Source organism: Gorilla gorilla, chromosome 1 (genome assembly GCF_029281585.2).
Source record: "Gorilla gorilla gorilla isolate KB3781 chromosome 1, NHGRI_mGorGor1-v2.1_pri, whole genome shotgun sequence".
Classification (NCBI taxonomy): Eukaryota; Metazoa; Chordata; class Mammalia; order Primates; family Hominidae; genus Gorilla; species Gorilla gorilla.
In genome coordinates, this window is record NC_073224.2 from 199,133,341 (window position 1) to 199,147,404 (window position 14,064).

Consider the following 14,064-nt stretch of genomic DNA (forward strand, 5'->3'; position numbering starts at 1 on the left):
CTTGCCTACCAGGGTGTTGTGAGGATTAAATGAACAGTTGTATATTAAATGCCAAGCTCAGTGCCTGGTATATAGTAGGCACTTCAAGCCAGGTTCCTCTGTTAAACACTCCTGTTATTCCCCTTATCACATTTGATGAATACCTATTCATTGTGTATTTGACTGATATCTTTCTCTCCCCCTAGACTGCAAGCTGTGTCTTGGTTACCGCTGCATTCTCAGTGCAAATATAGTGTCTGGCACATGTGGGTGCTTTGCAAATGTTTGCAGAATGTCATTATTATTACTAGCAATGCCACTCCATCTTTCCCAGCTGCCTGTCACTGCCCATGGGAATACTAAGGACTGAGAGGGGAGGAAAAGCTTTACCTACCAACCCCTCAGCATCCATGGGCTTGCCGAGCTTCCTCTGCAGCAGGAGGGATGAAAGTCAGACAGGAGGAGAGACTGTCCCTCTCCCTCCACGTAGGAAGAGCCAGGGAGGGACTGTGAGTGTGGCCATCAGTGAGAGCAGGGAGGCATGGAGGCTGCTAGGCAGGACAAGGCAGAGCTGGGCCCTGGATGCCTCCCTTCTTTGGATGCCTCTTGTCCTTAAGGGGCTGCCACTGCTGACCTCACCAGCCAGGCACCCTCCTAAGACAGGAATATTTTTACTTCCTGCTTGCCTAGGCCCCTGGCATGGGCTGGGGAGCAGCTGCCAGAGCTGTCTCATTAATTATGGGCACCACAATACCAGCTGTCTCTTGGCATGGACAGTGCCAGCCGCCTGCCCCTACAATGCCCCTCAGAAGGCCAGCTCCCAGGGGACAGTGGCCATTGTGCCCCAAGGGACGCTAAGAAGAAAAGGCTGAGCTGGTGGCTGGAAATAACAGTGACAGGGAGGAGGGTTCTACCCTGGGGAGGAGAGATAAGGAGGGGCTGAGTGAGGCTTGGGTTTGGGGCTCAGAGGGTGACAGGCTAGGGAGCAGGCAGAGGTGGACTGGGCCAGTATTCCCTGAAGCATTTCCTGCAAGGAGTTCCCTTACACACACCCCTGACTAGAAAAAGCCAAGGCCTAGTCCCAGGGTCACAGAAAATCAGAGCCCTGGCCTCAGCCCACACACAGTCACAACACGCCATGGCACAGATGGAAACTGAGACCACACACTCCTGGCTTCCTACCCACCCCTCTGGCTGTTCCTTCTGTCTCCTTGCCCAGCTCAACTTTGCAGGCCCACCCACCTGCTAAATGTTGAGGTTCCTAAAAGCCCTGTCTGCACCATCTTCTCTTCATTTGTGTGAGTGCTTGTGGAATGAATGAATGAATGAAGGTGCTGGAAGTGGGGCAGGCTTACTGCTGCACAGCTGATGGGGGCAGCAGTGGGTCTCCACCAGAGGCCTCCCAGTTCCTGTCTGGGCTCCGCCCCTCCCCAGGCCCTGTGAAGTTGGGCTGGAGTTGGGCAATAGGGCAGCTCTGGCTAGCCCTAAACCAGGCATTTGGTGCAGGGGGAAGTTTCTGGCACTGTCAGTGAGCATCCTGGCTCTGTGTGTGACTTGGCATGTGGCCCCAGGAAAGTCACATAGCCCTTTTGAGCTTCAAAGTGGTGTCACAGTTGGGTTGGGGACATGGGTCAGCACACAGGGTTGACACACCAGTGCAGTCACACGGCCCTGCTCCTAGGGCTTCTTCCCGGGCATCTTGTACCTGGATGAGGTTGGCTGCCGGCATCCTCCGCTTCTCGAAGTGCTTCTGCCGGTGCTGCTCCTGGACCTTCAGGGCAAAGCCGGAGCCTAGGATGCCCTAGAGGGATAGGGCATGGTTGGGGGAATGTGCTGGCAGTGGTGGGGCAGTAAGAGGCTGCAAGGGTCTCCCCATCCTTGCCCCTCTGAGGTACCCCAGGCTCCCCAGGCAAATCTGTGACAGGGGTGAGCAGGTCCCATCCTCAGCCTCCCCCACCAACTGAGCAGGAGGCAACTCACGGCAGGCAGGGCAAAGAAAGAGATGCCCAGTAAGGCGAAGCCAGCAGCCAGGACCCTGCCCAGCCATGTGTGCGGTGTCTTGTCACCATAGCCGATGGTTGTCAATGTAATCTGGAGACACAAACAGGTTACCGGCAGGACTGGTCACGGGGGCCACCTACGGCTTGTTGGGGGTACAGGCAGGTAGGAGCCTGATCATGAGGGAAGGGGCCCCTGGTCACCCACGGGGGCTGGTTAGGGTCATAGATGGATTCTCCCTCTCCTGGGCTGGTCAGGGGAAAGGGGTATAGTCACAAGGTCTTGATGTGCGAGGCTAGCTGGGGACAGAGGCAGGTCCACCAGAGCAGGTTGGGGGGTTAGCATTGGGGCTGGTCTCAGGGGGGTCCCAGCTCTAGTGAGAGGGCAGGGACAGGCCCGCTCAACCCTGAGTCAGGAGTCACGATGGGCAGACCTCGGGAAGTTCCCAGGGAGGATCCCAGGGAGAAGGGCAGCCCTACAAAGACCCTCACGCACCGTCCCCCACCAGAGCGAGTCGGCATAGGAGGAGAAGTCGGAGTTGGCGTCCTTCTCGGCCAGGTAGACCAGGAAGGAGGCGAAGATGAGCACCAGGAACCCGATGTACCAGGCGGTGATCAGCTCCTGCGGGGCAGGCGGAGGGGCGCGGTGAGGAGCGCTGTGCCTGCCTGGGAGATGTGGGGGACTTCCACACGGGAAAGGGATAAAGGTCCCCCATCTCCCGGAGTCCCAGGCTCACTTTTCTTTCTCAGCTCCTCCCATCAGGGCGACCCTGCCCCGGCCTTCGCGAAACCGCCAGCACTCCCCCTACCCCGACCCCCATTCCCACCCCCACCCCCACCCCGCCTGCCTTGAGTCTCCGGTTCCAGGCTCAGGACTCCAGCACCCGGCCCACCTTGCCCCGCCCCCCAAGTCCCACTTTCAGGCTTCCACCCGGGGCCCACCCTAGCCCCGCTCCAGCCCCACCCTCAAGGCCCACCTCAGCTGCCCACTTTGTGGTACGAGTGGTCCCTTCAAACCCAGAAGCATCCAGGGGAAACCCTCAAGCCCCGCCTCTCCGGCCCCGCCCCCTGATCCGGTCCGGACTCCTAGGCCCGCCCCTACCTAATTCGGACTCCACTTCGCCCCACCCCCTTAGACCTCGCCTCCTGCTCGGGCTCCAACCCCCGCAGGCCACACCCCTTCCCAGCACGGAGACAGCCCCTCTGACCTCGCCCTCTCCGCCCTGCCCGCTCTGGTCGTGCCCCAGACACGCCCTCGGGTCTCCGCGCGCGGCTTGCAGGCCTCACCTTGCTATGCGCGTAGACCACTGAGCCCAGCAGCTTCCAGGTGCCGCCGCGGCGGTCCATGCGCACCATGCGCAGGATCTGCAGGAAGCGCATGCTGCGCAGCGCGGACGTGGCGAAGATGTTGCCCTGGGTACCCGCGGCGATGACGGCCACCGAGGCCACGAACACGATGAAGTCTGCAGGGGCGGGGGCGGCGAGATCACAGCCAGCCCACCCCGCGCGCGGACCCGGAGGCGGGGACTTCTGGGGATGTGGCAGGGGATGGGGGAGGGAGGGGGAGGGTCCGCTGAATCTGTGCGGGTCTCCAGGGTCAGAGTCGGGATTGGGGGTAAAGGCGTCACCCTGGCTCCTGGGGTCAGGGGTCAGGTCGGGCGGGGCGCGCCTCATTACCGATGACACAGAAGGGCTTTCTGGCAAAGCGGAAGCGACCCTGCCATCCTCGGTAGCGGCAGCAACATCCGGCGGACCAGACCCGGACGATGTACTCCAGGCCGAAAACCACGATCATCACGAATTCCTGTGGGACCAGGGGCCTGAGTTCTGGTCCTCACTCTCCAGAACTGGGGCCCAGGTCACAGCGCGGACCCAGCCAAGAGTCCCTGCGTTAGGGGGACCAGGGCCTCCTCGGACCCCTCTCCTGGAGTTTCCTGGACTTGACGATTCCGGAGGGCAGGTGGCCCCCTCCGCCTCCTGCAAGAAGACTAAAAGCCCTAGTGTGTCCTCCCCTTCCGGTCCCCATGAGCTGATCGGATTTTTCTGCTCCTCAACAGGCCCTCCCTGTCCCAGCTGTCTCAGACTCCCTAACTCTGACCTGGTGACAAAAGGGGTTGCTGGCTGTCAGCTGTCTCCCTCTGAGGGGCTTCCATTTGGTGTTTTGTGTTTAGGCAAAAACTGAACTAAAATCCACCACACGTGGAGTTTGCAGATTTTGTCCTGAGAAGGGGTGGAGCCTACTCACTTCTATTCTGGACCCATCATAAGCCCTTGCATAGAGGCAGGAGGTCCCCCAACACTTGCTATAAAGTGGAGATGATGCCCAGAGAGGGGCAGCCACAGCTGAGGGAACACAGCACAGCAAACTGCTCTCTGAGCCATGGTATGAGAAGCCTCTTTCCACCTTCAGCCCTCAGCCCAGAGGTGCCACCTCACACAGCCCCCCTCAGTCCCGGACTCCCAGCCCAGAGGTGCTACCCCACACAGCCCCCCTCAGTCCCGGACTCCCAGCCCGGAGGTGCTACCTCACACAGCCCCCCTCAGTCCCGGACTCCCAGCCCGGAGGTGCTACCTCACACAGCCCCCCTCAGTCCCGGACTTCCAGCCCGGAGGTGCTACCTCACACAGCCCCCCTCAGTCCCGGACTCCCAGCCCGGAGGTGCTACCTCACACAGCCCCCCTCAGTCTCGGGCTCCCAGCCCAGAGGTGCTACCTCACACAGCCCCCCTCAGTCCCGGACTCCCAGCACTTACCAAGATGAGGAGACACTCGTTGGCAAGTTCCTGGTGCTCCTGGATAGTGGACAGCACAGACAGCACCAGGCAGCTGAAGACCAGCAAAAATCTGCAATTACAACATGAAGGAGAGGGTTAGATTGTTGGAGGGACAGGACAGCCAAGGTGCCCCTGGCAGGGGGTTACAGAGCCAAGAGAGGAGAACATTATTTTCAGAAAATTATGTGGAAATCAGAATTGGAATTCCCTGGAGTTACGGCTCTGTGCTGGGCACCAAAGGCAGCAGCCCTCAAGCCCCAAGCTACTGGACCTCACAACTATCTCAATTGCCCTCTGCTGCAGGCTGCAGCTCAGAGAGGTAGTCACTCATCTGTGAGTAGCAGGTCTGGCAGTGGAAATAGACTGACTCAGGGTTCCTCCAGATCTAGCCATCCACAAGTGGTGGCCTTGGCCCCAGCTTGGTTTTAAGATGTCTTGGGAGAAGTGCCCCAGAGGTCAGCCCAGGGCTCAGGGAAGGTCAGCGGATGAAGGAGGGACCTTCTTTCTTATGCACTCCAAAGTGGCAGGAGCCTGGCCTCATCTGCAGAATTGGGACAACTGCCCCTGCCTTCGTGGAATTAAGTAACGAGATAGCTAGAAAAGGAAAGAGGATCATGGAGGACAGGTAGAGCAGGAATGATGCAGCAGGGAGAGGATGTAGGGAGGGGAATTGGGCAGTATGGAGCTGGGCCATCGAGGCCAGGAACTTCCCTGCAGACAGCGTGAAACTACAGAGTGGCCCAGAACCAGAGACATAGAAATGGAAGGAACTTTAGACCCTAGCACATCCAATACTTCCCTCATCCCCCATTGCACCACGAGGAAACAGGCCCGAAGAGGAAGAAGGACTCACCCTTTGTCGCCCAGTGTGCCCAGGACAGAGCTGAGATTAGAGCCAGGGTTCCCAACTTCCCAGTGGATGGGAAGAGGACCAAGGGCATGAGGAGAGAAACTGGTGGCCTTGCGGTATGTGGATGGGTGAAGGAGAGCGAGGTGAGAGGTCACAGGCTGCAGACACAGCAGAGGCGAATGAGGTGGCCTCCAGGAGCACCCCTCTTTGGGATGGGGGTGTGCTGAACATGCACACACCCTACAGGAGACTCTGGAGGGAACAGGCTTCTCTGGAAATACATCTCTGTGTACTGACCCGCCAGCCTTCCCAGATGTCCCCAGTCTCCCCACCTCTGCACCGTTGCTGGCACGGTGCATGCTACACAGAACACCTCATGTCTGTGCCTGCAAGACTCTGCTCACCGTCCACGCCTACAGGAACACAAATGCTACATGCTCTACGGAGCCTCTGATTCCTGCACCCCACTATCCCCTCTTCAGAACTGCCAACTCCCGATGCTTGCCTCCCTATGTGTGGCCCAAGTCACTTTCTATGTGGCTTTATTTATATTCATGTTTCGTGGTGACCTTAAGGACAGCAGCTCGAGGTCAGAGAGACCTGAGTTTGGATCCCAGTCCTGCTTGTGTGTGTGGTTTTGAGACTGTCACCTGCCTTCTCTGAGCCATCTCGTTATCTATGAAGTGGGGGCTATGGAAGGAAGACATGCAAAGGGCGTGGCACTGCCCTGGCTCACTTACACCTCCTGGAAAGGGGTTCCTGACCGTTTTGGGGGGCAAGTGTATTCCAGCAAATACCCCTGGTTTGAGAAGGTAGGTGGCAGATGTCGGTAAAGTGTTATGAGTAAATGAGTTCGAGAAGAGCTTATTCCTCGGCCAGTTCCAGACCAGAGCTGAGTCAGCAAAAACACGGGGCACGGGAGAACAGAAGAGAAGAGCACCAGCTCCTCATGTTCAATAATTAATCACAAAAAAGGCAGCGGCCACATGTACCTGCATCGGGACTGCAGCTGAAGCAGGGTTTGGGACCAGAAGGGCCCTTCATGAGGTTATCTCATGCAGCCCCCTCCTCGGGGAATGGCCACAGCCAGGACTTTATAAGACTTTACCTCGGCCTTGACAGACACCCTCGAGTCCCGTTTCTCAGCTGACCTCAGAAGCTCAGGCAGCAGTGGGCCACTCTGGGGCCTTCTTCTTGAATGTTTCATTAACACTTTTCTTTTTCCTTTTGCTTTTCTTTTTCTTTTTTTTTTTTTTTTTTTGAGATGGAGTCTCACCCTGTTGCCAGGCTGAAGTACAGTGGCGTGATCTCGGCTCACTGCAACCTCCGCCTCCCGGGTTCAAGCGATTCTGCTGCCTCAGCCTCCCGAGTAGCTGGGGCTACAGGCACATGCCACCGTGCCCAGCTAATTTTTGTATTTTTAGTAGAGACTGGGTTGCACCATGTTGGCCAGGAAGGTCTTGATCTCCTGACCTCGTGATCCACCTGCCTTGGCCTCCCAAAGTGCTGGGATTATAGGCATGAGCCACCAAGCCTGGCCATCATTAACACTTTTCTTGCCATGTCAGTAATTACACATCTATAAAATTTCCACTTCACAATTTAAAAAAAAAAAAAAAGAAAGCAGATTATAAAACCTTAACGGCAATGTGATCCCAATGTTTGAAACAGAGATGGTTTTTACACACGTACCCAGAGTCAGCAAGGCTTATCTATGGGTGGTAAAATTAAGTGATTTGGCTTTTGTTTTGCTTTCTGCTTATCTGTATTTTCTGTTTTTTGTTTTGTTTTGTTTTTTTTGAGACAGGGTCTCACTCTGTCAACCAGGCTGGAGTGCAGTAGCATGATCACGACTCACTGCAGCCTTGACCTCCTGAGCTCAAGCCATCCTCCTACCTCAGCCTCCTGAGTAGCTGAGACCACAGGCACATGACACCACACCCGGCTAATTTTTAAATTTTTTGTAGAGATGGGGTTGAACTATGTTGCCCAGGCTGGTCTCAAACTCCTGGGCTCAAGTGATCCTCCTGCCTCTGCCTCTGCCTCCCAGAGCTGGCAATGTAAGCCACTCGCCCAGCCAGTATTTCCTAATATATTTTTTGGAACAAACATGGGTTGTTTGGGTAATAACAAACTAATATAAAATTTAAAATGCAGGCCGGGTGCGGTGGCTCATGCCTGTAATCCCAGCACTTTGGGAGGCCAAGGTGGGTGGATAGCCTGAGGTCAGGAGTTACAGACCAGCCTGGCCAACATCGTGAAACCCCGCCTCTACTAAAAATACAAAAGTTAGCCAGGCGTGGTGGTAGGCACCTGTAATCCCAGCTACTCAGGAGGCTGAGGGAGGAGAATCGCTTGAACTTGGGAGGCGGAGGTTGCAGTGAGCCAAGATGGCACCATTGCACTCCAGTCTGGGCAACAAGAGCGAGACATCATCTCAAAAAAAAAAAAAAAAAAAAAAAGCCGGGCGCAGTGGCTCACGCCTGTAATCCCAGTACTTTGGGAGGCCGAGGTGGGCGGATCACAAGGTCAGGAGATCGAGACCATCCTGACTAACATGGTGAAACACCGTCTCTATTAAAAATACAAGAAATCAGCTGGGTGTGCTGGTGGATGCCTGTAGTCCCAGCTACTCGGGAGGCTGAGGCAGAACCCAGGAGGCAGAGCTTGCAGTGAGCCGAGATTGCGCCACTGCACTCCAGCCTGGGCGACAGAGCGAGTCTCCGTCTCAAAAAAAAAAAAAAAAAAAAGAAAAGCCCACTTTGGATCCTGCCCCACCCCTTGACCACAGTCGCCTCTGCCATTTAGCAGGAGTGAGGATGTGGCAGCCTCTCCCAGGTGTCCAGCTCGTGTGTCCAAATGCCTGCTCAATGACTCTTCTTGGATGTCTGGTGGCCTCTCAAACCCAACACCTCCAAACACCAGTTCTCAATTTGTCCTCAAGTCCTCCTCACCTCCAGCCTACCCATCTCAGTAACGGCACCACGGCTCCCCCAGGGCTCAGGCTCCTTCATTCTTCCTTTCCCTCCCCCTGTACATCCCCTTCTGAGCAAATTCCATTGGCTGTACCTTCAGAATCTATCCCTGGGCAGGCCAGGTCGCACCATCCCAACCAAGCCACCACCATCTGGCACCTACCTGGCCTCCCTGCCTCCACTGTGCCTGAATGTGACCACTCCCTTCAACGCAGCCAGGGTCATCTTCCCACAATGCACAGCTGGAAACCATCGTTCTCCACAAAACTCTCGTCGGACTTCCATCGCACTTAGAGAGGGAAAGTCCAACTCCTCGGCACTGACAACAAGGCCCTGCGAGGTCTGTGCCTCCACCCCCGCCTCCGAACTTGACCTTCTTCACTCTCCTGCTGGCTCACTGCACCCCACTTATTCTGGCCTCCTTGCCAGTCCTGGAACACACCTAACATATTTCCACCTCCAGGCTTTGAACCTGCTTTACTGTTTCCTCTGCCTCACCCAGGTTTGTTCCAATGCCACTTCTTTGGAGGGGCCTCCCCAGCCATCCCCTCTCTGAAAGAATGGCCTCATCTCCACTCTCTTGCCCCTTATTCTATTCTGACTGACCGATTGCTTGATTGATTTCACAGCACTATTGAAAGACTAAGTAAACGAATAGCAGGAGTTCACTGTAACCAAACATCAAAACACCATGTTACCAAGCCAAAGCCTCCAGTTTGTACCCACTGAAGAGGTCCCCAAAGCACATCCATCCCTGACTCCTCTGGCTGCCCCATGTCTTTCCTAAGAAGTAACGCCTCTGACCTTGACCATCTCCATTTGGCGGACGCTGCTTAAAAAGCCCCCAGACTTCACTTCTCCCTGCTTTAACCCACTGGCTAAGAGTTTCTATACCCTTGATACTCTCATTACATTTGAAGGGATGTACTTGGACTCATAGAAAACATCCTGGGACGAGGCGCGGTGGCTCATGCCTGTAATCCCAACATTTGGGAGTCCAAGGTGGGAGGATTGCTTGAGTCCAGGAGGTCAAGACCAGCCTGGGCAACCTTGTGAGATGCTGTCTCTACAAAAAAAATCAAAACAAAAATTAGCCAGGCATGGGGGTGTGCACCTGTGGTCCCAGCTACTCGGGAGGCTGAGGTGGGAAGATCGCTTGAGCCAGGGAGGTTGAGGCTACAGTGAGCTGTGATCTTGCCACTGCATTCTAGCTTGGGGGACAGAGCCAGACTCTGTATCTCAAAAAAAAAGAAAAGATCCTGTGTTCCAGGCACCTGAATAATTATCCGTATCTTCCAGCTGAGGAAATAGAGCTCAGGGAGGGATAGACTTGTTCAGGATCACACAGTGAATCAGTGGCAGAGCTGCAGCTAGAACCCCAGCTCAGGCTGACCCTCAAGCTGCCTTGGCCTTCCTGGAGGGGGGGTGGTCCTCACACAGGGACAGCAGAAGAGAGATCAGTATCTGGAGGTCAGGGGTAGAGGAGACAAGGTGAAGGAGCCCCTTAGCTGGGGTCTCATGCCTGCCACAACTAGGGTGTGGCTTCATTCATCCAACAAAGGACTTTCTAAGGATTCTCTCTGGCCCCCTCTGGGACCTCAGTTTCTCCATCTATACAAATATAGATGAAACATGGGTGCTGGCTGGCCTGGGCCCTCTCTAATCTCCCCAGCAGACAGGCCAGACTAGCGGCCACTTTCTAGGACATCTTTGCCCATGATGTCTGCCTGCAATTTGTGGCCCATGTTCTTTCTCCCTGCCCAGCCCAGGAGGCAGAATGAGACAGGCGGGTGTTGCCTGGCTGGCTTTCCCCAGCTGGGCTGATCACAAGGCTTATACAACCTTTCCTCTCTATTTCCCCCGTCTCCCCATCCCATGACTATCCCACTTGTTCGGGAGGGAGCAAGAGGATTAGAGATGAAAAAGTGAATGGTTTGCTTAGATTTGTGGTTTTCAAACTACGGTGGGTGTCAGAGTCACCTGGAGGGCTTGTTAAAATACTGATTTCTGGGACCTATTCCTACAGTGTCTGATTCAGTAAGTTTGAAGTGGAAAATCTGCCTTTCTACAAAGGTCCCTGGTGATACTATTGCTGCTGTTATGGGGACCACACTTTGAGAATCACTGGCTTAGCTGATGGGAGCAGTTGCAGCTGACTCAATTATTAGCCAGCTCAGGGCTTTTTAAACAACTGCAATCACCGCCTTCTCCACATTTATACCTCCTCAAGTCACTGTCCAGAAGTGGCCACAGGGCAGGAGGGGGAAAGCTCTGCTGGGGAGGTGGCTCTCGTGCGGTGACCTGAAGTAATAACCATAACTGCTCCTGCTGGCCAAAGGCTTCCTATTGGCCAGACACTGTGCCAAGCCCTCTACATGCATGTTCTTAATCAGTTCTCACAGTGACCCCATGGAACCGTACCATCATCACCCTGATAAGGAGAGGGCAGTTCAGAGGCGTATACTATGGTGACTGCAGAGCTCTGTGAATACACTAAAATCCTCTGAATCGATCACTTTAAAAGGAGTAATTTTACTGTATGTGAATTATATCTCAATAAAGCTGTTATTCAAATGAGAAAAGAAAGGTATGACTTGTTCAAAGTCATAAGCGCAGGACCTGAGCCCAAGACCACCTGGACCACCGGGCTCTACTAATGCTCTGGGCCTCAATTTCCCTGTCAGAAACACACACAAAGGTCGGGGACAACACAGTGATGGTTAAGGTCCCTGTAGCTTGGTAACTCTCCAGCAGTGGGGTGGAGAGGATCGGCCATCAGCTCAGCTCCAGATTCTCTGGGGATGTCCCTGGATCCAGCTGAGGTCTCTCTCTTCATACCCACTGGGCGTTTGCCCAGTGTCCACGGCTCTCTCTCTCGACATGTCCAACATGTCCCTGGAAGGACAGCTGCTGGGAGGCCAGGCCAGAGAGATGGGGATATGATGGGGGTAGGAAAGATGGCAGGGCATCTCACAGCAGAAAAGAGGTTGTCACCTGACCCCTCTGGGCTATATTCACTTCAGACACCTACACTCATCCAGGTTTATTGTAAAACCAGAAATGAATAATCCAGGTCCCAAGGAATTAACAACACAGAACATAACACAGTGGTGACGGGATGGACGAGGCCATGACAGTGTACTCAAGGGGTTGGGGAGAGTCCCAAGAAGCCTTCCGCACAACCAAAGTGGAGGGATCAGTGAAGACTTCTTGGAGGAGGTAACTGGACAGGGGTTGGGGTGCCCCAGGCAGAGGAAGCAGGATGTGCAAGCAGTGGGAATGTGGCCGTCGAGGCAGCCCAGAACGGCCAGCAGTTCTGGATGGTGTGGCCTAAAGTGAAGGGGGCAGTGGAAAAACCAGAGAGGGCCAGACCCAGGGGCCTTGAGTTGCACTCTCAGGCACTGTGAACATGATCCCAAAGGAAATGGGGAGTCATTGTAGAGTTCTTTTTTTTTTTTTGAGATGGAGTCTCACTCTGTCGCCCAGGCTGGAGTGCAGTGGTGTTGGCTCACTGCAACCTCCACCTCCTGGGTTCAAGAGATTCTCGTGCCTCAGCCTCCCGAGTAGCTGGGATTACAGGTGCCTACCATCACGCCTGGCTAAGTTTTGTATTTTTAGTAGAGACGGGGTTTCACCATGTTGGCCAGGCTGGTCTTGAACTCCTGACCTCAAGTGATCCACCTGCCTCGGCCTCCCAAAGTGCTGGGATTACAGGCGTGAGCCACCGCACCTGGCCAATTGTGGAGTTCTAAGAGAGGAAATGACACGGTCCAATTTGCATCTCAGGACCACTTGGGGCAGTACACAGAATAGATCAAAGGAGATAAGACTCAGCAGAAAGACCAAGAAGGCTCCACAATAGCTCAGACGAGAGATGACTGTGGCTTGGCCCGGGGTGGTGGCAGCAGGGAAGAGGAGTGGATGGGTTGGAAAACACTGCAGGAAGTAGGGCTCGGTGATTAACTGGAAACAGGAACTAGGAAGGAGAACAACTTCTCTATTTCTGGTTTGGGCACTGGATGGATGAAGGTGCCATGAGTGCCTTCACAGGACGGGGGAGACCCCACTGGAGGAGCAGGTGTCGGGTGGTGGGCATGTTGAGAGAGAGAGAGGGCTATGGGCACTGGGCAAACACTCCATGGGTATGAAGAGAGAGACCCGGCTGGAAATGCAGATCTGGGGGACATCAGGGTAGAGGTGGTGACTGAGGTCACAGGAGCAGCTGAGACAGTCCAGAGAGCTTGTGGCAAAGTTAGAGGAGGACCCGATGGAGCCCCAGTGGTGCAGCAGGAACAGAGGCCCTCTATGCAGACTGGGAGGGATAGCCAGAGAGCTGGGAGGGAAAGCAGAAGAGAGAAGTGTCAGAGAGGCCACGTGAAGAACATGTTTCAAAGCGGGAGTAGACAACAGTGTCAAATGCTGCCAAGAGGTCAAGTGAGATAAGGCGTGAAAAATGTCCTCTGGATTTGGTGACACATTGGTCACTGGGTCCCTTGGCAAGGGCAGCCTTCTCTCAGAAGGAGAGGAAGACCAGAACAGGCCCAGAAAAAGTGAGAAAGGGGAGGGGCAGTGAGGAGGTAGAGACAGTAAGTGTAGGTTTAACAATTTGAAGATGTTTGACTGCAAAGAAGAGATCAGAGATCGTAGCTGGAGAAGGATGCAGGGTATAGGGAATCTTTTTCTTTTCTTTTAAGATGAGAGAGCCAGAGTGGAAGGAGCCAAGAGATCAAGAAGGAGAAGTTGAAGATGCGGGGAGACAGAGCAAGTAATCAATGGAATGAAGTCCCCAAGGAAGATGGGAGGCTGGGATCCAGAGCCAGGGAGGAGCTGGTGTGGAGTAGGAAGGATCCCTCCAGCTTCCACAGGGACAGGAAGGCATGTAGGTGGGAGGAGGCTGTGGGAAGGGAGGAGGCCGACAGCCCCTACTCACTGGGGGCTGCTCTGGGAAGAAGAGGCAAGGCCCAACTCTCAGAAGTGGGCAGGAGGGTGGGGTGGGGGATCTGAAGAGATGGAGGAGGTATGGAGCTGGGAGAGGAAGGTGGGAGAAAAGACCACGCCTGGAGAGGGGTCCCATGGGAGCACAGGACCATTATCCTCAGCAGTGAGGATGGCTCTTCAGACCTGGAACATCACAGGCACTCAACACATGCATTTCAGGGTTTTATTTAGGTTTTTTGTTGCTGTTTGTTTTTAAGGCTTGATTATCCAGTAGGAAGCAGCCTGTGTGAGAAGAGGACCCCTCCCCACCCCCAACTATCCACCAAGGCCAAGGTAAATGCAGATCCAGGCCTTGCCCCCTCCTTCCTCCAGAGCCTCCTTCCTTCCCTTGTCTTTCCAGCGTCCCTCCCAGACTGAGCCCTGCCAGTGTCTGGGGACTGCCCAGCCACCAGCAGTTTCCCTGATTTCTTTTCTTTTGAGACAGGGTCTTGCTCTGTTGCCTGTGTTGGAATGCAGCGGTGCAATCATAGCTCACTGCAGCAACACTCTCC

At 54.8% G+C, this 14,064-nt stretch overlaps 1 protein-coding gene across 2 annotated transcripts in view; it reads right to left on the bottom strand.

Annotated features, from left to right (window-relative positions):
- KCNQ4 (potassium voltage-gated channel subfamily Q member 4) overlaps positions 1-14,064 on the bottom strand; it is a 57,025-nt gene that overhangs the window by 18,503 nt on the left and 24,458 nt on the right. For both annotated transcript variants that reach the window (XM_019016036.4, XM_055392529.2), the window contains exons 2-7: positions 4,730-4,820; positions 3,654-3,780; positions 3,264-3,439; positions 2,473-2,598; positions 1,960-2,070; positions 1,685-1,780 (exon numbers count right to left, since the gene is read on the bottom strand). In XM_019016036.4, coding sequence (XP_018871581.2) covers positions 1,685-1,780; positions 1,960-2,070; positions 2,473-2,598; positions 3,264-3,439; positions 3,654-3,780; positions 4,730-4,820 — 727 coding nt within the window. The remainder of the gene's footprint in view (positions 1-1,684; positions 1,781-1,959; positions 2,071-2,472; positions 2,599-3,263; positions 3,440-3,653; positions 3,781-4,729; positions 4,821-14,064) is intronic.